General features: G+C 45.6%; 1 protein-coding gene and 1 long non-coding RNA gene across 2 annotated transcripts in view; one reads left to right on the forward strand and one right to left on the reverse strand.

Moving 5' to 3' along the window:
- Positions 1 to 27,279, reverse strand: LOC310763468 (inverted formin-2-like). The gene is made up of 14 exons (XM_083615782.1): positions 27,166 to 27,279; positions 19,387 to 19,834; positions 18,935 to 19,077; positions 18,264 to 18,325; positions 16,762 to 16,864; positions 15,247 to 15,332; positions 13,216 to 13,316; positions 11,672 to 11,742; positions 10,448 to 10,555; positions 9,201 to 9,271; positions 7,853 to 7,973; positions 5,004 to 5,168; positions 3,029 to 3,128; positions 1 to 618 (listed from the first exon to the last, which is right to left on the reverse strand). Exons 2-13 carry the CDS (start codon positions 19,820 to 19,822, stop codon positions 3,033 to 3,035), a joined length of 1,563 nt encoding a protein of 520 aa, XP_083471908.1. The 5' UTR covers positions 19,823 to 19,834; positions 27,166 to 27,279; the 3' UTR covers positions 1 to 618; positions 3,029 to 3,032.
- LOC310766656 overlaps positions 1 to 27,694 on the forward strand; it is a 174,451-nt gene that overhangs the window by 34,868 nt on the left and 111,889 nt on the right. The window lies entirely within an intron of this gene.

Raw genomic sequence — 27,694 nt, forward strand, 5'->3', positions numbered from 1 at the left:
ATTTATATCCTGCATTTTTCCCTAACAGGGAAAGCTTTGTACAGTTTAAATCAGTGCCCATGAAATTCAAGAAATTTCAATAAGAAGTGGGATTTCTGTACTCTGTTACCTAACTCCATTCCTTTTCCTCCTTTTATGTGCAATAGACAGGTAATTTATATCAAAATTTCCACAAGGAGTCATATTATAGCTTTTTATTTTCTTCCATAGGTTGTTCAGCTTAGTAATTAATAAAGGCATTGTTCTTACCAAAACTGACACAATGGAAATAATAAATTAATAAATATGTTAATAAGTAAAGCACAGAAATCTAAACAAGCATCCACTATCAAGTTCCTCTTTTTTATATAAAGTAATAATAATTCAGTTTTCTCACTTGATAAGTTGGGGAGGGGGAAATAACTGCTTGGACATGAAGTATTATTATTTCCAGTTAAGAAAATAAACTGAAGTACAAGGCCCCCCCAAAAAAGAGCAGGATTCTTTCTTTCTTTCTTTCTTTAAAGACAGCTCCTGCATAGAGTATCCAGGAATTGATGGTTTTTTTCCACAACTGAAAGCCTTTCCCTGACAAAGCATCAAAGATGCCAGCTTCCTTTGTTGCAGCTCGTTTTCAAGCTATGCAGAGAGAGAGAGAGAGAGAGAGAGAGAGAGAGAGAGAGAGAGAACATGCCTCACATTTGTATGCAGTGAAATCATGCCAACACATACCAGCACCTTTGAATTAAAAAACAGAATGACTAATAGCCCGAGTCTATGTACATTAGCACATAGACTCGGGCTATTAGTCATTCTGTTTTTTAATTCAAATACATCAGCGGCTCCAATACTTTGGCCACCTAATGAGAAGAGAAGACTCCCTGGAAAAGACCCTGATGTTGGTAAAGATGGAGGGCACAAGGAGAAGGGACGACAGAGGACGAGATGGCTGGGTAGTGTTATCGAAGCTACCAGCATGAGTTTGACCAAACTGCGGGAGGCAGTGGAAGACAGGAGTGCCTGGCAAGCTCTGGTCCATTGGGTCACGAAGAGTTGGACACGACTAAATGACTAAACAACAACAATGTACATCAGCAGAGGGTTCAGTCCTGCTGGGTGCTGCTTTGCCAGCATGTTCTCTGCAGACAATACACTGGCTAACCAGACCCCTGCAGCCAGCAGGACTAGACCATCAGCTGGCAGGCCAAGGGTTCAATCCTGCTGGGCACTGCTTTACTATTCAGCATGTTTTACCAGCCTACCCCATCCTGCCAGTCAACTCTGACATGTGGGTAGGACTGCTCGCTTATCAGTCACCTGGCATCATCATGATGTCAGGATGCACTGACAGATGAAGAGTCCTGCCCATCTCTCAAAGTTGGTCCACTTGGGTGGATCAAGATCTGGCCCCAAAGGTTCCCGGCCTCTAGATTAGGACCATAAATATGATACAGTGAAGGAGCCCTAAAACGTCTTGGTGAAGTCTCCAAGTTCTGCAGAAAGTTCTTAAGTGCTCCCTTCTCAATGCTGCTCACTCAGGTGCCTTTAACTACATCCCCAAATCAAGAAGCAGGGAGCAAAACATTGAGTGAACAGGAACAAGCTGTCATGCTGGTAGGGGGATTTCTGCAGGTGACAGTGGCAGCTGTCGGAACTGGTATCTGCTGTTGTCACCCAGTGTGGAGGCTCTATCAGGGTTCCTAAGGGATCTATGGGGTCAAGAAGGCTGTACAGGGAGCTCCTCATCAGGAGCTGGTCTTTGGAGGGCCCCTCTTCCATCACAATCCACTTACCTGCCCCCCTCCCCACCTCTCAACAAGCTACTTCTCCTAATATGGGAATGTTCACTAAAAAAAGGAGGCCAAATTGAGACAATAAAGGAAAATAAACCCGTCTTAGCCATCTTAACTGAGGGACGCGGGTGGTGCTGTGGGTTAAACCACAGAGCCTAGGACTTGCCCATCAGAAGGTCGGCGGTTCGAATCCCCGCGACGGGGTGAGTTCCCGTTGCTCTGTCCCAGCTCCTGCCAACCTAGCAGCTCAAAAGCATGTCAAAGTGCAAGTAGATAAATAGGTACCGCTCCGGCGGGAAGGTAAATGGTGTTTCCATGCGCTGCTCTGGTTCGCCAGAAGTGGCTTAGTCATGCTGGCCACATGACCCAGAAGCTGTACACCGCAAGCTGTACCCTCGTCCAATAAAACAAGATGAGCACCGCAACCCCAGAGTCGGCCACGACTGAACCTAATGGTCAGAGGTCCCTTTACCTTTACTTTAACCATCTTAACATAAGTTCAGCATCTACCAAACCTTCAATCTTTTTGGAACCCGGGACCCAACCACCACTAGTCCCAATGTGGAACATGGAACCATTTTTAGGTTTATTTGTTTTTAACTTCCTCCTTTGTGATCAGGCTCTCCCCGTTTCTCTCCTCCTCCCCCAAAAAAGTCCTACATTTGCTATAAAAAGGGAAATGATGGGCATTTTAGGCCACAGCGTCACACACTTAAGGAGCAGTAAATAAGTAAATTAATAACCGGCGTTAGCTGTTGAAATCATGAAGGCATCTAGGTAGGTAAAAACGTAAAGTTCGGTCAAAGGCAACTATGGGGTGTGGCACTCATCTCGCTTTCCAGGCTGAGGGAACCAGCGTTTGTCCACAGACAGCTTTCCGGGTCATGTGGCCAGCATGACTAAATCGCTTCTGGCACAATGGGACACCGTGACGGAAGCCAGAGTGCGTGGAAACACCATTTACCTTCCTGCCACAGTGGTACCTATTTTTCTACTTGCACTGGCGTGCTTTCGAATTGCTAGGTTGGCAGGAGCTGGGACAGAGCAACAGGAGCTCACCTCATTGGGCGGATTCGAACTGCCAACCTTCCGATCAGCAAACTCAAGAGGCTCAGTGGTTTAGACCCTGCATCTAGGTAAACCTGTACATGGACCCAGTGTTACAAAATCAAATGTTAAAAAGGAATACCCAAACTGGTTGTGATAATAAATGAAAAGTGGGGGAACAGAGGAAAACTTATTTCCAAAGGTTATACCTCTTTAACAACACTTCCGACGCTTAGCTGCTTCTCCCTCTTCAAGAAAATTCTTCCTCTTTTCTGCCTTTACCACTTGTTCCCTTCTGTCCTGATTTTCCTACATTCGAACACACAAAAATCTAAAATTCAATAGAAGCCTGAGGAAAAAAAAGATCCACATGGATAATAAACCCACCTAGTTTGAAAATTGTAGCCCACTTTTTAAACAAAACAACAACACATTCCTCAAATTAATTTACAAACCACCACAGTAAATCACTGTCCACTGGGGTGGAAACCATGCGAAAGTAGTATGAGATCAGAGCAGTCAACGGCATACAATTTAAATTAATTTGACTGGCGGAGGGCTCAGGACATGCAAGGAGGAAAATACTGCTTCATGAAACTACAAATTAATGTTTGGGATTCACAGCCACAAAATGTGCAGGGATACACAGTATTTTTCCGTGTATAAGACGCCCCCATGTATAAGACGCCCCCTATTTGGGGGGACTCCAAATTAAGAAAACACCTCTCACCACTACCCATGTATAACACGAGCTCCAATTTTAAACTAATTTTTTTGGTAAAAAACCCCAATACGGTAAAAAAATACGGTAATTACAACATACAACCAGTTACTAAATTCAGCAGCAATTGTACAACTCCCTGTTCATTTGTTATTAAAAAGAGTCAAAGCAGCTTGCTGCATGCTCCATGCATCTTAACCCACACGCAGAGAAGTAGTGTGTGCTTTATTATAACCATGTTATCTACTTTAGCTGCTCATACCAGACAAAGGCTACAAAGCAGAGTTCTGGGTAGATGCAAAGACTCTCTCAACAGGGCTCTTTATGTCCTCCTTCCAAACAAAAACCCCTCACAAAACACTGAAACTTATTCTTGCAGCTCCCTCTTTCGAATTTCAGAAGTGGCTTGCTATCAGCAAGTCTAGGGGAGAGGGCTTGCGCTGCTGTCTCTGTGCATGCACAAGTGTGTGAAAGTCAAACACACTGCTGTATTCACACATGATTCCTTGGTATCAAAATGCCCACAGGAAGCATGCAAGCTAGAGATCTGAGTATTCTATTCAGTTCTAGCAAAATCTAAGGAGCAGCTGGTGGTTCCTTCTACCAGAAATGGCTTGATTTTCTAAGTACGCAGTTTTGTGAAGTCCAAGAATTTTTTATTCCCACAATGGTAGTTTCACACATTTTTGGCATTAATTGGTAGCTTTAATAAGGTAAAGGGACCCCTGAGCATTAGGTCCAGTCGTGACCGACTCTGGGATTGCGGCGCTCATCTCGCTTTATTGGCCGAGGGAGCCGGCATACAGCTTCCGGGTCATGTGGCCAGCATGACTAAACTGCTTCTGGAGAACCAGAGCAGTGCACGGAAACACCGTTTACCTTCCCGCTGGAGCGGTACCTATTTATCTACTTGCACTGGTGTGCTTTCGAACTGCTAGGTTGGCAGGAGCAGGGACCGAGCAACGGGAGCTCACCCCGTCGCGGGGATTCGAACCGCCGGCCTTGTGATCAGCATGTCCCAGGCTCTGTGATTTAACCCACAGCGCCACCCGGGTCCCTGGTAGCTTTAATACATTCCCCTTATTTCTGATTTTCAGGTTGTGAGTGCCATTACTTATGTAGCCAAAACAGATTCACCCACAAACATGAGGTAAGAACCAGTAAGTTCAGGGGAACCCCGAGTTTTGCAGCAATAGAAAAATGATTGCAGGGGCAGGGAGATAAGAGGGGGAAATCACAATATACAGCCCAATGAGAACAAAATGTGAGCAGTCCACACACACACACCCTTCAAAAAAATTGCTGGCTGCTAGGGTAGAGGAAATTAAAACCGGGTGGTGTGGAAATAGAATATACTGAGAAAGGGCATGGCTGGCAGGAACCCTGAATGGGAACATTCCACATAGTAAAATTTTGTTGCAGGTCCCACTTGTCATTATCAAACCTTGTTTATTATTGCAAACCTTGAGAGCTTTGATGAAGAGATCCCTGAAGGTTTTCATAGTGTTAAAAAGATCATCTAATGAGTGTGTGTTTCGATCTTCGCAGAGATAATCAGCAAGCTCAGCTTTCTTTTCCACAAGGGCATTCATTTCCTCACCCAGTTCCTTGGAAGCATTTATGCTATCCTACTTGCAAACACAATTTGCGCATGTTAGAAAACATTGTTCAAAATAACATTGCACCTGGTCAGTGGCGTAGCGTGGGTTGTCAGCACCCGGGGCAAGGCAAGTAATTTGCGCCCCCTAACCCGTGGATTTGCGCCCCTTAACCCGTGGGTTTGTGCCCCCTAACCCTAACCCCCAGATGTTGTGCCCGGTGCGGCCGGCCCCCCCTGCACCCCCCACGCTGGTGCGGGTTTGTTTGACTGTTTTTTACAGTCTGTATTTTGTTGGTCTTAATGCTCTGCTCAACCATTACTTACTAATATTATGATAAGCAGCCACAGAAAATAATAGTAATTGTAAGGTAAGGTATACATTTTTTAAAAAACCAGAATCAATGGTGGGAAAGTATATGAAAATAGTCCAAAAGAGCTCTCTAGCAGCTTGTGAGCAACTTTCTGAAATAAATTGAATAAAGGCCTTTCTAGCCAGTCATCTTTTAGTCTAGTAAATCATAGGATCATAGAACCAAGGGTCATCGAGTCCAACCCCCTGCAATGCAGGAATCTCAACTAAAGCATCCATGACAGGTGGCCATCCAACCTCTGCTTAAAAACCTGCAAGGAAGGAGAGTCCACAACCTCTTGAGGGAGACCATTCCATGGCTGAACAGCTCTTACTGTCAGAAAGATCTTCCTGGTGTTTAGTCGGAATCTCCTTTCTTCTAAATTGAAGCCACTGGTTCAAGTCCTACCCTTCAGAGCAGGAGAAAACAAGCTTCTTTTCTCAGTTGTTGCCTGGGATCCCGACTTCTCCCTCAAGGAAGCGCTTTTTATTTTGGATGGATCTCCTGTTTTGCACCATTCAGTTCACAACGCATTATTGCAAGGAATCTTTCTCCAGCTAGCCAGACCCCTGCAATCTGCAGTGCTTGTGCAAAATGGCAAACCCGTCAACTGAAGGAGAGGACGACTCTACTGCAGACAGAACCAACTGGTTTTTAGGCACAATGCGGGCAAACGTCTTGTCAATCTCTCACTCTCTCGTGCACACAATCTCTTGGCAGCAAGGGGGCTTGCTTTCAGAATTTTGCTTGACAGGCTGCCTAAATTAACCAGGCAAGTCTATTTGTTCTTTTCAGCCAGCTGAAGATAACGTGCATTCATCTCGTCTCTTAATAGGGTGGAGGGGAGCAACCTGGTTTGCATCCCAGGCACACGAGGCCCCACTTTGCAAAAATCAAGGCACCCGGGGTCTGGACAGTGTCAGAATGAGCCACTGCATGAGAACCACATGTATGCTGCCAGTTCCATGATGGAAGAAAGATAATATATAAATAAATGTAGGGTGACAAATTAAAAACAAACGGCTAGTCTCGCCCTGCACCATCACGCACCAGTGGTCTCTCCTAAACGTTATTCCACACGTTGCACCACTGGATAGCTCAGCTGGTTAGAGCGGGGTGCTGTTAACGCCAAGGTTTCAGGTTTGATCCCTGTATGGGGCAGCTGCATATTCCTGCACTGCAGGGAGTGGTACTAGTTGATCCTCAAGGGCCCTTCCAACTCTCCAGTTCTATGATCCTAAGAAAAGCCACAGGTGCTCCAGCACATGCATGCACAGCCATGTTAGGGGCCACTCCATTTTCTTTCATTTCAAAGGGGTCATAGCTCCATGGTAAAGGTAAAGGGACCCCTGACCATTAGGTCCAGTCGTGGCCGACTCTGGGGTTGTGGCGCTCATCTTGCTTTATTGGCCAAGAGAGCCGGCGTACAGCTTCCAGGTCATGTGGCCAGCATGACTAAGCCGCTTCTGGCGAACCAGAGCAGTGCACGGAAACGCCGTTTACCTTCCCACCAGTGTGGTACCTATTTATCTACTTGCACTTTGACGTGCTTTCGAACTGCTAGGTTGGCAGGAGCTGGGACAGAGCGACGGGAGCTCACCCCGTCGCGGGGATTTGAACTGCTGACCTTCTGATCGGCAAGTCCTAGGCTCTGTGGTTTAACCCACAGCGCCACCCGTGTCCCCATAGCTTGCATGCAAAAAGATCTCAGGTTCGATCCCTGGGACCTTCAGAGGGTCATGGAGAGAGGGTACAATACTGAGCTATATGGACCATTGATCTGACTCACATTCACACCATACATTTAAAGTAGTTCTATCAGTCATGGCTTCCTCCACAGAATCCTGGGAACTGTAGTTTGTTAATGGTGCAGAGAGCTTAGGACAGTGATGGCCAAACTTGGCCCTCCAGCTGTTTTGGGACTACAACTCCCATCATTCCTAGCTAACACGACCAGTAATCAGGGATGATGGGAACTGTAGTCCCAAAACAGCTGGAGGGCTAAGTTTGGCCATCACTGGCTTAGGAGATCCATAACAAACTACAGTTCCCAGGATTCTTTGTGGAAAACCATGGTCACACATCCACATTGCATGTTCACATTTAGAACATGGCTTCCCTTAATCCTTAGAACTGTAGTTTAAGGGTACTGGGAATTGTAGCTCCATCAGGAGTAAGCTACAGTTCCCATTTATGTGGGTTTTTTTGGGGGGGAGACATGTACAAGAAACGCATGTTGTGGATGTGACCCATGACTCTTAAAGAGAGCAAGGACCTGTGAAACCCATTTAGCAGACACATCTAAGAAACATTCTGGAATAAAAGGAAGCTTGAGTACCATTATTAAATCCACGTAACTTACTTTAATACATTTCCCAAACTGGACTTTCACATCATCCTTGGATGAAAATATCTTTTGCTCGATTTCCAACAATTTCTTTAGAAGGCCTTCCACTTCCACTTGCATCTCTTTTACATTGATTCTGGAAGAGGTTTAGTAAAAAAATAATGACAAGCAGCAGCTATAGGGAAACCCATTGTGGAAGCTTCCCTTTCTCAGCACCCCCCCCCCACATATCTCTCAATAGGAAACACAGAAGGAGAGTCTTTGTGGTGAGAGAGATGACGTATGCAAGACAAAGGAAGGAGCCTTATCAATGGTCCTCTACCTGAGTGGAATGTGGATATAGGAATCACATTTCTGCAGAGTCCTTGTCCCCAGTGCCCTACAGATACCCCATCCAGCACGAAAGGGGAGCTTTTCATCCACAGGGTGCTCCAAAGCTAAGCATTTAGGAATGCTGAAAACACAAGGACAGGCATAGGCAAACTTGGCCATCCAGCTGTTTTGGGACTACAACTCCCATCATCCCCAGCTAACAGGACCAGTGGTCAGGGATGATGGGAATTGTAGTCTCAAAACATCTGGAAGGCCGAGTTTGCCTATGCCTGCACAAGGGGCTTCCGTTTCAAGGGAACGGTGTGCAAGTTCTGCAACGTACAGCAGAGCTTCATGGAAAACACAGACGGAATCAGAGCACTCCAACTCATTTGCTCATGTACGTGCACAAAAAACAGCAGATCTATCTGAAAGGCAACACCTGCATTAATGGTTGCAGTGCATCCATTAGTAGTAGTTATTATTATTATTATTATTATTACACAACTGTATAATATTATTGTGCAATCTTAGAAGGGGTGCGGCTGTGAAGGTGCGGCTGTAGAAGCGGTGTGGCACAGCTGTGACTATCATGAGGGGACCCTGCACTTCTGAATTTGCCACCGCGCAACTGGTTAGACATTGTGTTGGGGTAACAGGAAGAAGAGGGGAAGGCAGTGCCGTCGCCCAGTTCTGTGTCCCCCCCCCACACCCCGGTCACCATGCCACAGAATTCTCCACTTGCTCATACAGTGGACACTCGGGTTGCGAACGTGATCCGTGCGGGAAGCACATTTGCAACCCGCAGCGTTCGCAACCTGCAGCGCCGTGTCGGTGCACACACAAGTTGCGATTCAGCGCTTCTGCACACGCACAAGCGCCAAAACCTGGAAGTAACCCGCTCCGGTACTTCCGGGTTCTGCACGGTGCGCAACCCGAAATCACGCAACCCGAACCGTCTGTAACCCGAGGTACGACTGTATTCTAATTCTGCTTTAACAAACACACATTAACCTTTTTATTTCAAATGTTAGAAGGGAGGAGAGTTTACCCAGCTGCCTTTGAAACGCACTCCAGGTCATTGGGAAGCTGTAAAAGGTCTCTGTGTTTTTTTTCAACCTCCTAAAACAAAACAAAAAGTAGGAAAAAAGTAATAATCATGTATTTGCATCTGTAGAAAGCACCAACCAATTATTAGAAGCGCTAGAAAACAGGTAGTAAAGGGTAAAAGGACGCCTGACCATTAGGTCCAGTCGTGATCGACTCTGGGGTTGCGGAGCTCATCTCGCTTTATTGGCCAAGGGAGCCGGCATACAGCTTCTGGGTCATGTGGCCAGCATGACTAAGCCGCTTCTGGCAAACCAGCAGCGCATGGAAACGCCGTTTACCTTCCCGCTGGAGCGGTACCTATTTATCTACTTGCACTTTGACATGCTTTCGAACTGCTAGGTTGGCAGGAGCTGGGACCAAGCAACGGGAGCTCACCCCGTCGCGGGGATTCGAACTGCCGACCTTCTGATCGGCAAGTCCTAGGCTCTGTGGTTTAACCCGCGTCCCTAGAAAACAGGAAGCAGCCTTATACTGAGTCAGGCCATTGGGTTCATAGCTCAACAGTGTCATGGCCTGCTCCAGGATTTGAGGAAGTGTTATCTCTACCTGGATATATTCGAGATTGGACCGGGGACCTTCTGCATTAGGGGAATTTGTTTATTACAATGTGTGTACAGTCAAACCTCAGTTCCCGAAAGCCTCCATTATCGTACATTTTGGTCCCGAACACTGAAAACCCAGAAGTAACTGATGCAGTTTTCAAACAATTTTCAGAAGCCAAGCAGCTTCCAGGGAGTTTTCTTCTTTTTTCTTTGTTGGGTGTTCAGTAGGGCGGTTCATAAAATACTTTTTTTTAAAATGCCTGCTCCAAAGGTCTTATCTTATGACACTGGGGATTATATAGCTATATCTGAAATTTCATGCATATCAGTTAATATCTTGACCCTCCTCCACGAAAATAGCTGTTTACTTGGCCATTTTCCTATGTCGTGAAGGCTGAAATTTCAATTCAGTGGAGCAGGTGGGGGGTGTTCAGGTGTAAAGGGAGGGTCTGGCCAGGTTGATGAGTAGAGCAAGGAAAGGCAGCAGCCCCTAGCATATTTATAATCAGAAAATTGATGTTTTAAAAAGTGCAATCAGTTCTCATAAGGGAGTTGGAGTTCTGTCTTGTCTTAAAACAATACTGCTCCTAATGTATTCTCAGAATCCAAGTCAAGCACAAGAAAGAAGCAGAAAATGCATCCGTACCTCTAGGATGTGATGGAGCAGAGTAATGCTGTTTTTATTTGCTCTTGTCTCTGTTAGTTTGAGCAACGTGCTGATTCTGAAGCCTCCAGCATTCCCACTGTGACGCCCCTGAAAGATCAGATGTGATATCAGCCAACCACACACTTCCATGAAAAAGGCACACCCAACATGCCCCTTTGTCATCACAGCTGGATGGCAACTGTAATAGACACACAGACATTTAGATATCTTGAGAAGCCACCAGACCAGCACCAAACCAAGGGATGAAAGGGCCCAGTAATAAAAATGTATGGTATGGAGAACCAGACCACTCCAGTTCCCATCAGGCCTGGGCTGGCCTTACCAGTATTCAGGTATTACAGGATCCAAAAGCACCTGGAGGGCCTCTCTATGTGGCCCAGGGAACCCACTCCAGGCTACAAATTTCTCTCCCCCCCCCCAATTGATTCCTCCTTTTCACTGGCATTTATTTATTTATTTATTTATTGTTGGTTTTCACATATTACATTACAATACAGATGTACCAAAGCCAACACCATTTCTTCCCCATCCCCCCATACATTTACATTTCCTCAATCCATCATATTATTCTTTTCTCCTTCTTCCTACTTCCCTCCACCCCCACTTGATTTGCTTCACATTATACAATTTACAATAATCTTTGCATTCTACAATCTTCTCAAATCATCTATATATTCTTATTATCTTTCCTTACTAATTTTCCTTCCATCCGGTACTTCACATTTTAATCTAGACATATTAGCCTATCATTTTCTGAGCAATATTTTGCCAGGCTACAACTTTCAGTGGCCCAAGCGTTTTTGCCTGGCCAGAATGCATCCTTGAATTCCCCTAATGCCTCTTTCTTCCCTGTCTGGATGGACAATAGAAAGGAGTTAAGCACGTGTGTGTATAAACCAGCCTACCGTACAAAGGCAAAAGTTTACGTTGATTGCTCCACCCACTTTTGCCCCAGCCCCACCCACTGCCGGCATAGGGCTCCCCCAAGGGTCGCCTAGAAGGCAATGTGGCCGCTCAGGGTGAAGCAGGTTCCCCAGCCCTGTCTCAGCCTAACCTACTTTGCAGGGTTGTTGCAAAGATAAACCAGGGGCAGAAGGGGACCAAATACACCAGTCTAAAGTTCCCTGGAGGAAAGGGTTAGGAAAGAAGAGATAAAAAAAGGTGAGACAGGTAGGTATTGCCCCACTCTCCCCACCTTCTTACATAATTTAAGAAGTTTCCAACTTTCAGAATCAACTGGCAGAACAATGGCAGACGCCGGTTTGTAAGAAGCGCTGAAAAAGAGAAGAATGCAAATGTCGTTTTTACTTGGAGTTTGCACAAAAAACCCACCCCTGCTGCTCCGTATCTTGCATTTAAATTCAGGAAGAAAATAATATTTAGGTTGCAATTGAAAACTGAACTCAGTGGGCAGTTCTTCTGAGTACTCTTGTATTGAATTATTAAAGGTAAAGAGACCATTAAGTCCAGTTGCGGACGACTCTGGGGTTGTGGCGCTCATCTCGCTTTACTGGCCGAGGGAGCCGGCGTACAGCTTCCGGGTCATGTGGCCAGCATGACTAAGCCGCTTCTGGTGAACCAGAGCAGCGCAAGGAAATGCCGTTTACCTTCCTGCCACAGTGGTACCTATTTATCTACTTGCACTTTGACGTGCTTTCGAACTGCTAGGTTGGCAGGAGCAGGGACCGAGCAACAGGAGCTCACCCCGTCGCGGGGATTCGAACCACCGACCTTCTGATCGGCAAGCCCTAGGCTCAGTGGTTTAGAATTGAATTGTTAGTTGTCTTTAAATGATGAGTAACTGGGGTATCCAATTAAGTCACTGATAAAATATAAAGCTACACAGAACTACGAAGTGTGTGAATCCTATAAAAATGCAAATAAAAATCAAAGCATCTCCAAAAAGACATTAGAGTTTTCGACTAGCATTATTTTCACCTGTTTGGGTGACTTGAGCAAATTAATTTATTTAATCTGGATCGTCAATGGTTACTGGACACAATGGCTAAGTTCTACCTCCATTGCTGAAGGCAGTATGCTGGGAATCACAAGCAGACTGAGGGTCCTGCTGTGCTCCTGTTTGTGGGCTTTTGAGAGCATCTGGTTGGCCACTGTGAGAAGAGGATGCTGAATTAGATGGGTCTTTGGTCTGATCCAGCACAGCTCTTCTTATGTTCTTATGCTGCCATTCCATCCTTAGTCTGGGCAAGAGCAGAATTTGGTACTAGATGCAAAGCTCAAAATAAAATTGGAAGCTTGGGGTTGTGGTTTTTAAAGGGAATTTACAGATCATGCGGATGGGAGGTGTGTTGAATGGGCTCTTTAAATTTGAAGGTTCATTATTGTTCCACAAGACGTGTATTTCTTTAAAGGCCAGAGCAAATGACGTGACCTAGTTTTACAGCTGTGAAGCAGTATAGCAGGTGCTGTTAAGTTGTGGTAATTAAGCTGTTGGGTATGGTATATAAAGAGCAGCATGTAGCTCTCTCAGTACCCTGGTGGATGGGTCATGCTTATTGATATATTGTAATTTAGTGTAAAAGGAGTTTTTGTTTTTCTTATTAAAACCTAGCAAAAGTTGGTTTTGCGTTTCTTAAATGTGTGGTCTCCCCAGCACGCCCTCTGCAGCGCAACTAGTCTGCAAAATAACCAACAAGGTGCCGCAAGTCAATGACAACAGTACTTAGTTAGACAGACCAATGGTGTGAATCTGTTTCATTTGTTCCTGAATTTTGCAGTCCACTTACTCTCAGCAGCTGCTCTGACCAATTTTGCTTTGGGCCAAAGCAGATCCAGCATAATGTTGGTCTCCGTACATATCAGCATGCCTTCAATCCTCAAGTGGTAACTACGAAGAGAAATCAGTATTTTTTATTTAAAAACAATAATCATCATCAGACCTAGTAAATTGAGCCATGGACGAGGCAATTAAAAACCGCACTAGGATCTCGTTAGAACATTCAGCTCAAAGTATGGAATAGTTCACAAAAATATTAACATAACAGTGTGTCACTTTTCCATCCCAGCGATGCTCCCCAATTTGATTTCGTTCTCCACCTTCTCCAAGAGACCTTTCTGAAACTCTGCTTCTTCCACTGGCATTACCACCCCAACCTCCATTGTAAAAGGTAAAGGGACACCCTGACCATTAGGTCCACTCATGGCCAACTCTGAGGTTGCGGCGCTCATCTCGCTTTATTGGCCAAGGGAGCCAGCGTACAGCTTCCGGGTCATGTGGCCAGCATGACTAAGCCGCTTCTGGCGAACCAGAGCAGCACACGAAAATGCTGTTTACCTTCCCACCGGAGCGGTACCTATTTATCTACTTGCACTGGTGTGCTTTTGAACTGCTAGGTAGGCAGGAGCAGGGACCGAGCAATGGGAGCTCACCCCGTCGCAGGGATTCGAACCGCCGACCTCCTGATCGGCAAGTCCTAGGCTCTGTGGTTTAACCCACAGCACCACCTGCATCCACCTCCATTGTAGCTTCTCCCAATCTCTGAAGACCAGCGCATTTCAGAACTTTCTTACCCTTAGCAGCTGAAAATGTAATTTCTAACCTATGTGTGCTTTCTCTAAAAGCCAGAGCATTCCTTATTTAGCATGAACCATACATGCCTTTGTTCTAGCTGTATTTCCAGGAGACAATAGACTTTGCCCCTGTCTAGCATCCACGGATAAGCTGGTGAAAAGGAGTAAATAAGATTTGCCTGGAGCTGCGATTCAAGCATCTTCCTGGCAGTGATGGACTCTCAAGTTCTCAACTGGTCCTGCTTACACCCAAGCCAGCCATTGGACCCTCCTGGACAAGAAGGTCTATGGAAGACTTCATGTTTCAACTGGGATGTTGCCTGAGTAACAAGGCCTTATTGGTGCTAGTATAGCTCCGCATTCCCTTTCCAATCCAGCTCCTGTTGGATTCCAAGGTCCTCCTTCCTGGTTCTCTCCAACCCTAGTGTGCTTCTCAGTTCCAATTCCTCCTTGCTTCTTGGCTCTGACTCAATTCCTGGCTCACCTTGGAGAGCTGCCTACAGCTCTGCCCTGACAAACACCCAGGGCTAGGGCAAGAGACTCTCTGCTGAGAGACAAGATGGTGCCCCGCCGCAAAAAAAACAACCCCAAAACAAAATCCACTTCTAGAAGCTGACCTGATTGGCAGTTGTCACACTGGTGACAGGACAATGGCCTCTAGCACAGCATTTGAGGGTAGCAAACTTACTTATTTTTTATTTTCTGAAAGGTTTCTTATTTTAAAAAAAATAGATTTCTTCCCTTCCCTTTATCACAAGGCGCCGGGACAGGATACAGCAATGAAACTGGGCAAGCTGCTCCAAAATCAAGGCAAAGAAAAAGACAATAATATATTGTATGATCTGTTAATAGTTCACAGAATATGGTTCAGAATGGAAAATAGGGAAAAGAAATACTGGACAAATCATTCCTCAGCATTCTGTTGGCGCAAGAAAGGCTTACAAATGTAAAAACAAGAAAAGAGTAAAAACAGTTCTGTACGTAAAAACAATACAAACATTTTAAAAACAATTACACGTAGCCAAACTGTTAAACTATAGTAATTCCAATAGAGATGCAGACTTAGGTGACACAAACGTTTCACTCACAATCCCCTGCTGTCAGTCCTCTGCCGCCAGCGCCACCCCACAAGAAACTGCTGCCTGAGGCAGCCACATCACTCTACCTAATGGTAGAACCAGCCCTGCAAACGCCTATGCTAGTCATGCAGAACTTGCAGGCAAGGGGAAGTAAAAGACGGCTCTCACCTGGGAACTTCAAGGAGACACAGATAAAACTGATCTGCATTTCCTAGCTTGGCTTTTTCGCCCTTGAATGCTTTCATTCTCTCAATCTGACAAAAGAGAGGAAGACTCGTCACTACCAGCTCTGAACTATAAGCAGCGATACCCAGACATATTACATTGCTTTTTTTTGGTAAACCACTTAAAGTGTGTGTTCTCCCCCTTTAACTGTATGAAGCAACAAGCATTTTATAAATTAAGAAATAAATATTAAGAAGAGGACTACAGTTCCCAGAGCCCTTTGGGGGATGCATGCTCTAGTTATCTCTTGCTTGGACTACTGCAATGCGCTCTATGTGGGGCTACCTTTGAAGGTGACTCGGAAACTGCAATTAATCCAGAATGCGGCAACCAGACTGGTGACTGCGAGTGGCTGCCGGGACCACATAACACGGGTCTTGAAAGATCTTCATTGGCTCCCAGTACGTTTCCGAGCACAATTCAAAGTGTTGGCGCTGACCTTTAAAGCCCTAAACTGCCTCCGTCCTGTATACCTGAAGGAGCATTTCCACCCCCATCATCCAACCTGGACACAGAGATCCAGCTCCGAGGGCCTTCTGGCGGCTCCCTTGCTGCGAGAAGCCAAGTTACAGGGAACCAGACAGAGGGCCTTCTCGGTAGTGGCACCTGTGGAACGCCCTCCCAGCAGATGGCAAGGCAATAAACAACTATTTCACTTTTAAAAGACACCTGAAGGCGGCCCTGTTTAGGGAAGTTTTTAATGTCTGACGCTGTATTGTTTTTGATATTTTGTTGGAAGCCGCCCAGAGTGGCTGGGGAGACCCAGTCAGATGGGCGGGGTATAAATAATAAATTATTATCAGAGGCATCATGCTGTCAAATACAACTTGCTGGGAATCACAGGTGGGCAGAGCGCTGTGGAGCTTATGCCCAGCTTTGCAGACTGGGTGGCCACTCTGAGAACAGGGCTGCATCAGCCATGGCCTGATGAAAGCAGGCTCGTCTTATGGTATGTATGCATTCACGTGCCTTGCCAGCTCCAGGGAGGTCAGGAGCACCACTTGTGATTGCCTAGCAACTTCCAAATATGCTCTCTTAATAGTTGCAGAGCATGACTAATGGCTTTGAGACAACTCTCAAGTTATTTCTTAACTTCACCTTCAGAAATAGCAAGACATCTGGCACGGGTTCCGGTTCCATGAATGAAAGAAAGCTAGTCTGGTGCAGCGATGACAGTGGAGAGTGGAGAACCTTCACTCCCAATTTGGGGGTTGCATTCTCCTGGGGGTTCTTCTGTGTGCCAGTGGTAGGTGGGGCCACAGGCAAAAGTAGGCGGGACAGGGCCACTCCCTCCCCCCTTTCTTTCTCTCTCCCTCCTCCAACCTTCCCATCTGCATGTAATTAAGCCATGCATAACACCCTCAGCTGTTACAGGCTCAGGGAAATTACGACAACTTTCTTGGTGCACTAATAAGCATATCTAAAATTAATATAGGGGGGGGGAGCCAGTATTCATACCTCATGGTTTTGGGGCAGAAGCTTCATTAGGTTTTTCAGCACCTCGTCATCAAACATGCTCCTGTCTCCTTTCCAAATCATGTCGGCTATTTGCTGATTCGAGCTACAGGAAAGAAGTGGAATGGTTAAGATGCACAAACATAAAAGCTAGGAAGAAATCTCAGCACAGGCGCCCCGTCCCCCCAACTTACATGGGAGTTACGTTCCGGGCCCCCACATGCATAAGTGAAATCACATCAAGTGGGGAGCACCCTCTGAACACCCTTTAAAAGCCCTCTCTTCAATCAAAAGTACTGGATCCAAAAATATCCACAGCTAGAATTGAAAATCTGGAGGAGGCGAGAGGACATGTGGGGAGGCTGAGAAGTGTAAACAAAGCCCCACTGCGCCTCATGTCTCTTTGGGGCTTCCTCCACCCTCACTGACCTCCTCTTTGGGCTCCAGGGAGGGTCTACTTGCAAGCCACGAGGACTCATCAGCTCTCTCCCGCAATTTCCAGGTTTTAATTGAATTATTTACTTATTTCCTGGCGACGCACCTATTCGCGGTTGTGCAAAAGTTAATAGTGTATGGGGGGGTGCCTGTAAATGGGAGAGTTGTTGACAGGGTTGTTGACCGCTTGGATCCAGTTCACATGCTTTATTACTGAAGGACCCATGCAAAGTGAAATCACAGCACAAATCCCTTGGCAGATGGCTTGCACCAGAACTTTCCAAACTGTGTGTCGTGACACATTAGTGTGTCGGTTGCAGTGTGTAAGTGTGTCGTGCAAACGCTCCCCGCGCTCCTCCTCCAGGAGCTGGAAAGGGGATAGTTTAACCTCTGGTTTGCTAGTAAAACTGAATTACCGTGTCGCGAAATGATGCAAGTCTAAAAAAGTGTGTCGCCAACATGAAAAGTTTGGAAAGCTCTGGGCTTACGTAGTCATCTCCTTTGGTTTCCCATGCTGTGTTCAGCCAGCTTGGCCCCTCTTAAAAACTTTTGTCATACAGTGGTACCTCGGGTTACATACGCTTCAGGTTACATAAACTTCAGGTTACAGACTCCGCTAACCCAGAAATAGTACATCGGGTTACGAACTTTGCTTCAGGATGAGAACAGAAATCACAGAGCGGCAGCAGGAGGCCCCATTAGCTAAAGTGGTGCTTCAGGTTAAGAACAGTTTCAGGTTAAGAACAGACCTCCAGAACGAATTAAGTACTTAACCCGAGGTACCACTGTACTTATATGCTCTCACTGGTGGTAGAGAGGAAACAAACTGGAAGTAGAGAGATCATCTCAGGGGCATCTCCCGCTAAAATGGATCTCGGAAAGACCTTTGCCTTAAGACCTTGGAGAGCCAGTGCCAATCAGACTAGACAATAGTTGCGCTAACGATCTGATGCCCTACAAGGCTTCACATTTGCTCATGTTGAAGTTCTGCCTATGCTGCTAGGGGCCAGGTTTAGTCATCGCTCCCCCTCACCACACCCAACACATTTCATTGACCAAGTAACTCTCACCATTTAAATTGCTTTAGCACTATGTTCAGATGGAGACTTTTCTTTCGATCTACGAAGGAAATCTGTTTAAGAGGGGGGTGGTTAAAAAAATTAGTAGCAGGAACAAGTTAAAACTGCTTGCCTACTTTCGTTGAACAAAGCTCTGAGACACAGAGAATGTGCAATGGTTTTCAGATTCCTCGCCATCTCCCCACTTCCTAGCATTTTTATAGTGCTATATGTTATGTTATGTTGTTAAGTTATGTTATGTTATGTTTCATGTTGTTATGTTATGTTTTATGTTATGTTATGTTTTATGTTATGTTATGTTTTATGTTATAATCTGCTTTCCTCACAAAATTGACCCAAAGCAACTTACTAACACAGTATAAACACAAAAAACCAATCAGAAAAGGCACATCCTAAAAACACATTTGTACAAACAAAAGACAGGTCTTAAGAGATGCCAAGGGGCTGACTTTGGTAATCTTTCGTAACATGGCAAGCCCAAAATTTGGTGCCCTCAAATGGATCTTCTCAATTTTTGCTCCCCCTTGGCTTGCCATCCTGTGCGAGGGAACCACCCCCCTCTCCCGGCCCAAAATGCAGCACTGGAGATCCTGCCCTGCTAAAAGAGACCACAAGTGCTTAAAGCCCATCAAATTATGGGGAATGACACTCAGCTATTGTACCTCCTTTGGCTTCTTCAGTCTGAGTTCTCTTTTCTCCTGCTGGCTTGCCTGAGGTACACAGAAGAGTCGCTCTATGCTAATATAATCAGGCTCTATAGCTTCATCACCATTGGTCACCGCTGAAGTCCAGAGAGAACGGCCACCTGGAAAAGACGCACAATGATGGAGCGTTTCCAGCTCTACAATCCTATGATTCTATGGACATCTGCAGTGCCACAGGTTAACCACCCCTGGTTTATTATAGAACACACTTGAAAACAGCCCTGCTGGAGCCAGACCAAAGACCCATCCAGTCCAGCATCTTAATAATGATAATTTTATTATTTAAGCCCCATCAGGCTGGGTTGGCTTGTTCTCAGATGCCCATGGGAAGCCCACAACCAGAACCTGAATGCAATGGCACTCTCCCTACACAGTGGGCAGCAGAGGTAGAACACAGCCAGCGTACTCACTTTTCGTGGCATCCAAGGGAAGTGTTTGCCAGTTGAACGGTTTCATTTTCAGCATTGGCCTCTGAGCCTTCGTGGAGCCTTCAACACTGCAGGACGGCAGGGCCTTGTTGCACAGAGATGTGGCCTTCATCAAAGGAGGGGAAGGAGGGGGTGGCAGAGGTGAAAGCGGAAGCCGCAGCATAGGCAGAGACGGGAACTCTCTGGGTGTGGCATGTACAGTTGGAAGCTGGCAAAACTGCAAGTTCTCAGAGGATGGAGATGTTGTCGTGGCTTCCATTGAGTCAAGTATATCTGGAGAGCTTCTCTTTCCGCTTGAGGGTTCTTCTTCCAAGTCCATGTCCACCTGAATGCACTTACTTGTTTTCTTGGTAAGCTGTTTTGCACCCAGGTGGCTTTTCGCAAAACATTCTTTGCAGGTCAGAGGTTGCTCCATCATGGCTTTTTCTTCCTTTCATTCCAAAACCCCCCAAAAGAGAATGGAGACATTTATTTTCAAAACTGGGATCAGGCAAGAGCAATTCCATCCACGGTGTATCTAACAGTGCTTCTGAAAACATCGGTGATGATTGTGTTGAATCTGCCATATTTGAAATCATAAGCAAGGACATTGAAACCAGTACCAAAAAAATCAAGGTTATGGGTTTGATTCTCATATGGGACAGCTGCACATTCCTGGACTAGGTGATCCTCAGAGCCCATTTTAACTCTACAATTCTATGATTTGCACTGATTAATGGAATCACAACATTTTGGGCATGTGTCTGTTGTATCTCGAATTACAGATAGAGCTGTATATGCAACCCTGTACAGTACAGCATTTTTCGCTCCATAAGATGCACTTTTTCCCTCCTAAAAAGTAAGAGGAAATGTGTGTGCGTCTTATGGAGCGAATGCAGGCAGGAGGCAGGCCCCACACATGCTCTACTGTCACTGATGGGCTGTCCTTCTCCCACCTCGTAGAAAAGCCCGCAAGAGCCGTGCTCCCTTTAAAGAGCGCGCCGCTCTTGCTGGCTTTTGTGGGAGGTGGGAGAAGGGACAGATGGCAGCCCCTCAGTCCCTTTCCCCACCTCCCGGAAAAGCCCCCAAGAGCCATGCTCCCTTTCACGAGCTGTGTGGAGCTCCACGCGGCTCGTGAAAGGGAGTGCTGAGCAGAGCTTGGGATGCCTACAGGCTCTGCTCAGCGCTCCCTTTAAAAATATTTTTTTCTTGCATTCCCCCTCTAAAAACTAGGTGCGTCTTATTGTCGGGTGCGTCTTATGGAGCAAAAAATAGGTAGTTTACAAAACCGGTGCTTCTGGCACAGACACTTGTGCCCAAAATACATTTTTTCTTCTCAAAAGAAAAACTCAAGTTGAGTTCTAGCCCTCGTGTTCTGGGGAAGGACCATAGTTTCGTGGTAGCCACCTGCCTTGCATACAGAAGGCCCCAGGTTCAGTCCTTGGTGTCTCCAGGTGAGGCGGAGAATGGCTGCAATCTTGAGAGAGCCATTTCCAGTTTAAGATAATATTGAGCTGAGGGACCCATACTCTGACACAACATAACATATATGCAACTGCTTTCAAGCTATCTTTGCCCTTTAAAAAAATGAAAGCTGAGGTCCAGCTCTGAGGGCCTTCTGGCGGTTCCCTCACTGCGAGAAGCAAAGCTGCAGGGAACCAGGCAGAGGGCCTTCTCGGTAGTGGTGCCTGCCCTGTGGAACACCTTTCCATCAGATGTCAAAGCGATAAACAACTACCTGATATTCAGAAGACATCTTAAGGCAGCCCTGTTCAGGGAAGTTTTTAATGTGTGACATTTTTGTGTATTTTTTGTCTCTGCAGAAGCCGCCCAGAGCGGCTGGGGAAACCCAGCCAGATGGGCGGGGTACAAATAAATTATTATTATTATTATTATTATTATTATTATTACTATTACTATTAATCTGATAGCCAAATCAGTTCTCCAAGTACACTTAGTTCCTTACGTAGCCAAAACAGCACCAACCGCAAACAAGAGGGATGTATCAGAGGAAGCTGCTCTATGCTGAATCAGACCCTTGGGCCCATCTAGTTCAGTAGTATCTACTCTGACTGGCAGCAGCTCTCTGGTATTTCAAGAAAGGGGACACTCGCAGCCCCTACCTGGTGATACCAGAGGCTGAATCTGGGACTTTATGTATTATTATTTTTATTATTATAAAATGCAGGATAAATACACAAAATACATAAGAAATACAAGGTCTGAGGAACAGTGGACCGCCCCCTGCTGAAAAAGTTTGCTGACCCCTGGGTTAGATTAATCAGTTTTGCCAACACATGGCTCTGCCCAACTCCTTTTACATTTTAGAAGAGAAACTAAAGAAGGGGACTGGGCAGCCCTTTGCCCCTTTAGCATCTCCGCCAAGTGACATTTCAGCAGCGGAAAGATCTTAAAGAAATATTCGCTTTGCACCAGAATTCTGCTTCCATTCTTGGATTCTGAGACCAAAACCTAATTGCCCCATGCAGTAATTGGCGTTTGCCTAGACCCCACTTTGAAGCCTGCCTCTGGATTTTGACACACAAAGCCTGCTAAGAAGTCCTGCATGGGCAAAGCAGCTGCTCTGTTGCCGAGTTACAGCCCTGCCTCAGTTCAGGGGGTCCCAAAGATTTGCAGAAGCACAAAAAAATCTTTAGAAATGAAGAACCAAGGAACTGAAACTCCCTATCTGCCCAAACCAGCCCAGTCACAAGGTCAACCAATCCAGTGGGGACTGAGCATGCTCGGTGAACAGTGACTGGCTTTTAGGGGTAGGATAGACAGAAAACAAGGTGGGGTAGGGAATGGAATGGAATGGAGAGTCATGGGAGAGAAAGCATAGCTAGAGGGCTTCACGCTGCAACATTTCGTTGCAGATCCCACTTACATTATCCAGACATTATTAAACTCTCAGGATGCATATATACCTAATACTGTACAGTTATTTGACTTGAGTTTCTGATAAATGTCTTTATGCTGATATTTACACTCTTTCAAAGCTGAAAGACATTGCACCGCATATTGCCCAAATAATTAAGGTGATTCAAGTAACAGACAGGGTAACAATTGTGGAGTTTAAAAGGTACCTATGTTAGTAGTTTTACCCACCGTATATGTTTAAACAATAGACTTATGTCGCAGGAGAAAAATAACAACCCACCTCGTAATGAAAACATTTAGACTAAAATTAAATCGCAAAAAAATAAATATTTCCAAACTTAGAAATAACAATATGAAACTCCTACAGATGCTCACTGTGTTTTTAATGCAATCCAAGATGTAAAATAAACTGTAAAATAAAAGATGTAAAATAAACTTTCTTCAGTAGATTACTCTAGGTGATAAAGGAATTTACAGAGAAGTACACCACAAATTACTTTTTGAAACATAGTATAAAACTACTGCCTGTAAAAAACGAGTTGTGTTATCCCTGTATATAAAGAGAACTTTACCATACTTTGTTGGTTAAATATTCAAGGCAACTGACTCAGAAGTACTTTAAAGCAAAAACCCCAAGTGTATGACTTGCAGCTAACAAACAGCAGTAAATTTGTCAACTCATCCTAATTAACCAATCCGACCTCAAATACTTACACCTGAGAGATAGGTCACATTTGCACCATACTTATGCTTAAAGCATTGTGATACCACTTTAAGCAAGTCATTGCTTCCCCCCATAGAATTCTGGGAGCTGTAGTTTGTTTAGTGTGCTGGGCGCTGTTAGACCCTATATTTCCCAGTGAAGCTACAGTTCCCAGGGAAGAGGGGTTGCCTGTTAAAGCACTCTGAGGACTGTAGCTCTGGGAGGGGAAAAGAGGCTCTGGATGTAGGAAGTTTGTTGTGCTAATTGTTGTGCTAATAACGCATGCAAAGCAGCGCATTGTGGAGACCAGCCTGGAGAAAGATGGAAAGAGCATCTTTCCCCCACTAGATGGTGCACGCTCATTAGGCAGTCCTTCCTTCAGAAGCTGGGCTGCCCTATGTCCTTTCCCATTGGGTGACAATTCTTGGTCACCTGGGAAACCCAGGGACCAGGGAGGGTGCCGCTCTGCATCGCAAGGGTTACCCATTCCACCAGACACACACAAAGCAGCAGCTGTACATAAATGGCTTTGTTATGCAACTGGTCTGAAGGAGAAATGCGGGAGCCTTTCCAGAAAGATATTTGCTTGGCTGCTTTTCCTGAGCCAGGAGAAGGGGGGAGGGGGGAGAAGGGAGAAGAGTTTCAGAAAAAAACAAAGCACCACAAAGAAATCAGGTCCATGCTGTTGCACCTGGCTGTGTTGGACACAGCAAGGAATAATTATTTAATTACTTTCCATGTCCCAGAGCTGCTCCTGTGCCCAAGGACAGACTTAACTATTGTTGTCAATGCTCTGGTAACCTCTAGGTTAGATTACCATAACACGTTATATGTAGGCCTGGCTACATGTGTGTCCATGGGCTTTAAATGAGCAATATGACTCTATATCTGAAATTATTCTTTGGCGATCACTCGGAGCCACACGATCTTCCACAGTGGGGACATAGGCTTCTGGGCAGGAGTTGATCACGGTGAGGGTTGGCCAAATGTGTCTTCCTCCTAGCACGTTTGTCACTTTCGTCCTGAGGTCGATTATCTTCAAAGTACATGACACCTTTGGTAAAGGTTGTTCTCCAGTTGGAGTGCTCGCACACCAGTATTTCCCAATTGTCGTGTTTATACAACATTTTTTTAGATTTACCTTGAGAGAGTCTTTAAAACTCTTTTAATACAAATAGGAAGATAAGTGTGGTTCTTCCACAACAATATTTGGAAATAGCAAAAATAAGAGAGGTGTGGGGGGTTGCGGGTGGCGCTGTGGTCTAAACCACTGAGCCTCTTGGGCTTGCCAATCGGAAGGTCGGCAGTTCGAATCCCCGTGATGGGGTGAGCTCCCGTCGCTCGGTCCCAGCTCCTGTAAACCTAGCAGTTCAAAAGCGCATCAAAGTGCAAGTAGATAAATAGGTACCGCACTGGTGGGAAGGTAAACGGCGTTTCCGTGCTCTGCTCTGGTTTCGCCAGAAGTGGCTTAGTCATGCTGGCCACATGACCCGGAAAAACTGCCTGCGAACAAACATTGGCTCCCTTGGCCTGAAAGCGAGATGAGCGCTGCAACGCCAGAGTCCTTCGTGACTGGGCTTAACTGTCAGGCGTCCTTTACCTTTACCTTTTTAGGAGAGGTGTGGAACCATGGAGTGCTTCAGCAGACAAAGCAGATTTGGAAAATGTGTATTTTCAGCCGTGGTGCAGATGTGCGCCATAGCATAACAAAGGCAGAACAAAATGGGAAATACGGGGCATTTGTGCTAAGAAATGTTACAGGATATCAGAAGAAAGCTGCAGAATGTTGACTGGTTGTAGTATGTCCACCGTGGAACTTTTTCATGTGCAAGCAGTATTGAAAATGGCATTGAGTATAACCATCCTGATAATGTCATGAGCACAAATAATCATGAATGCACAAGAAAAAAGGTTGTTTGGCATGGCCCTTATGCAGTGTTTTTTTTCTAAAAAACAATGTTTAGTGGTACTCTCATTTTCCTACTCATATTGAAATACTGACCTTCAATGAGGCCAAACTGAGATTCACAAAACGTTAGGGGTATGCGTCCCTCCAGAAAAAAAGCACTGCCCTTATGTATGTACTCCTTTAAGTTCCATGATGGGTAGGATGTAAGTGTCCTAAATAATAATAAAGGTCTCCTTTGTGTTCAAAAGTTGCTCATCAGTTGCTCATAAAATATAATCAATCCAGGGAACAGTTCTGCGTAACTTGAAACTTTGCATATACTGCGCTGTGAACTTTGGTGGATCCTAATAGAGGAATTGTTTTACTGTCCAGTTTTGTTCAACCGGATCTGCTTTAGATAAACTTAAGAGACAAAGTGTCCTGTAGCTTCTTCTGGTGCACAAATCTGCCCTTTTCATTTTTTTCTAGGCCCACCCCACAAAATTATAAGCACATAGACTCATGAATGGCAGTTTGTGTTTTTTTTCTGTTTATATCCTTCCTCTCTTTCCCTAGTTTGGCTTTGCTTTGTTTGTACTATGGCTGCAGCAGAGGCAGACCCTGGGCAGAGAGTTATTGTTCCTGCTTCTGTGCATACTGCCACAGTAGGTTGGCAAGTTGCCTGGAGCTGCGAGCCTCCCCTCCTCCACCTTAGTCTCACAGGAACATGAAGCAGCTAAAGCCTGCTTTCCTAAGCCTGTGACCAGAGCGTAGATTTTTAAAAAGCACAATGACAAACACTTGCATGCTTCCTCGGGTGTCAGCCCACTGCGTCTAATCGGATGTGTTAACGGAAAAATCCGAGGGCTCCCTTGGACAAAAACAAAGACACCAAGCAGGATAACTTGGAGCAAAACAGCAGCCTGTAGGCTTGGCCTTTATTGAACTGTTGCAACAGGGTGCTCCCCTCACTTGCAGGAGAGAGGAAAGACACAGGAAAAAAATGGTGTGCAAGGTCTTATAAAGACTTTTGAAATTCCCATCCTGTAGATCAAGCCCACCCCCAGAAACATCATACATACATCACAGAAAGGAGGGGTTGAGGGAGGGGTTGTGGTGGTAACCTGAGTGTCCTGTCACCTGGCTGGTTCCCCCTTTCCCCCTCCCCATGAGTACTTTTCAGGTGACAGAGGGGAGTTTGCAGTTTCCTGCCCCCAGAGGGAAGAGCTGATTATTGTCCTTTGTTCCAGTCTGTGCTGAATCCACTCCCATATGCAAGTTCTTTGTGATCTTGATGGTCTTCTGTCTAGGACCATCAGGGTTGGCATAGCAACTGGGCAGGGCTCCTGTGGATGTGCTGGTATTCTGAAGGGATTATGGCTGCCCTGTATCAAACCTTCCCCATTTTGTAGTCCTTTCTTCATGGAGTAAAATAAAAGTGGAACAGTGCAAATCCGATGTATGTTTGATTTTCTATGAATTTATAACAGAAGCGTTGCGTATGTAGTGTGTGAGTGTGAGTGTGTGTGAAGTTTGTACAAACTGAATGATTGGGGGGGGGGGGTTTCCTGCTACAGTTGTAAAGGTAAAGGGACCCCTGACCGTTAGGTCAAGTCGTTGATGACTCTGGGGTTGCGGCACTCATCTCGCTTTATTGGCTGAGGGAGTAGGCGTACAGCTTCTGGGTCATGTGGTCAGCATGACTAAGCCGCTTCTAGCGAACCAGAGCAGGGCACGGAAACGCCGTTTACCTTCCTGCCGGAGTGGTACCTATTTATCTACTTGCACTTTGACATGATCTTGAACTGCTAGGTTGGCAGGAGCAGAGACCGAGCAACGGGAGCTCACCCCGTCGCGGGGATTCGAAACTCCGACCTTCTGATTGGCAAGCCCTAAGCTCTGTGGTTTAGACCACAGCGCCACCCGTGCTGTGTACAGTGGTACTTCGGGTTACAGATGCTTTAGGTTACAGATGCTTCAGGTTACAGACTCCGCTAACCCAGAAATAGTACCTCGGGTTAAGAACTTTGCTTCAGGATGAGAACAGAAATCGTGCTCCAGCGGTGCAGCAGCAGCAGAAGGCCCCATTAGCTAAAGTGGTACCTCAGGTTAAGAACAGTTTCAGGTGAAGAACGGACCTCCAGAACAAATTAAGTTCTTAACCCGAGGTACCACCGTACTAGTTAGTAGTATTGTGTACTAAGATGTACTCCCTAGCAGCATGTAAACAACTGCAGCATTGCTCCCTATTAGTAAGCATGTTAGCATTGCAGCTTTAAAAAATCTGCTTTCTCTCTGGCAAAAGGCTTACCACATCATTCTGTCCTGAAGGCCAAGGTTCAAAACGACTGTTTCTTTTAGGAAACCTCCAGGTATTGTGGTGGGCTTCCAACAGCCCCAAGGGATGATGGGAGCTGTAGTCCAACAACAGCTGGCAGGGGCCATAGGTTCCCTGACCCTGTTTCAGGACAATTTCCCATGGCAGCTGGCCATAGGTAGCATACCATACCCTCCAACATTTCTCCGATGAAAATAGGGACATCCTATTCCATAATAATTTTATTATTTATACCCTGTCCATCTGACCAGGTTGTCCCAGCCACTCTGGGTGGCTTCCAACATATATAAAAATATAAAAAAACATTAAACATTTAAAAAAGCTTCCCTATACAGGGCTGCCTCCGGGGTCACATAACTCCACCTGCAAACTAGTGACAGTCTGGATATGGTCCTGATGGTGAATGATCTAGAATGAGCACAGGAACTGGTCTGGCAAGATCTTTGCCCAGGCATGCCTATCAACGACTCTGCCTTCTCTGATGGTTATAAGTTCAGCTGCT

This window comes from Podarcis filfolensis (genome assembly GCF_964270895.1).
Source record: "Podarcis filfolensis genome assembly, chromosome: 1".
Taxonomy (NCBI): Eukaryota; Metazoa; Chordata; class Lepidosauria; order Squamata; family Lacertidae; genus Podarcis; species Podarcis filfolensis.

What these genes read in the sequence shown, in the direction of transcription:
- LOC310763468 (XM_083615782.1), bottom strand. Translation starts at nt 19,822, where the DNA reads ATGATGGAGCAACCTCTGACCTGCAAAGAATGTTTTGCGAAAAGCCAC. An exon ending in GACTGAAGAAGCCAAAGGAG is followed by an intron (nt 18,326 to 18,934) that starts GTACAATAGCTG and finishes CCTCTTAAACAG; the next exon opens with ATTTCCTTCGTAGATCGAAA. An exon ending in TGCTCCATCACATCCTAGAG is followed by an intron (nt 9,272 to 10,447) that starts GTACGGATGCAT and finishes GTTTTGTTTTAG; the next exon opens with GAGGTTGAAAAAAAACACAG.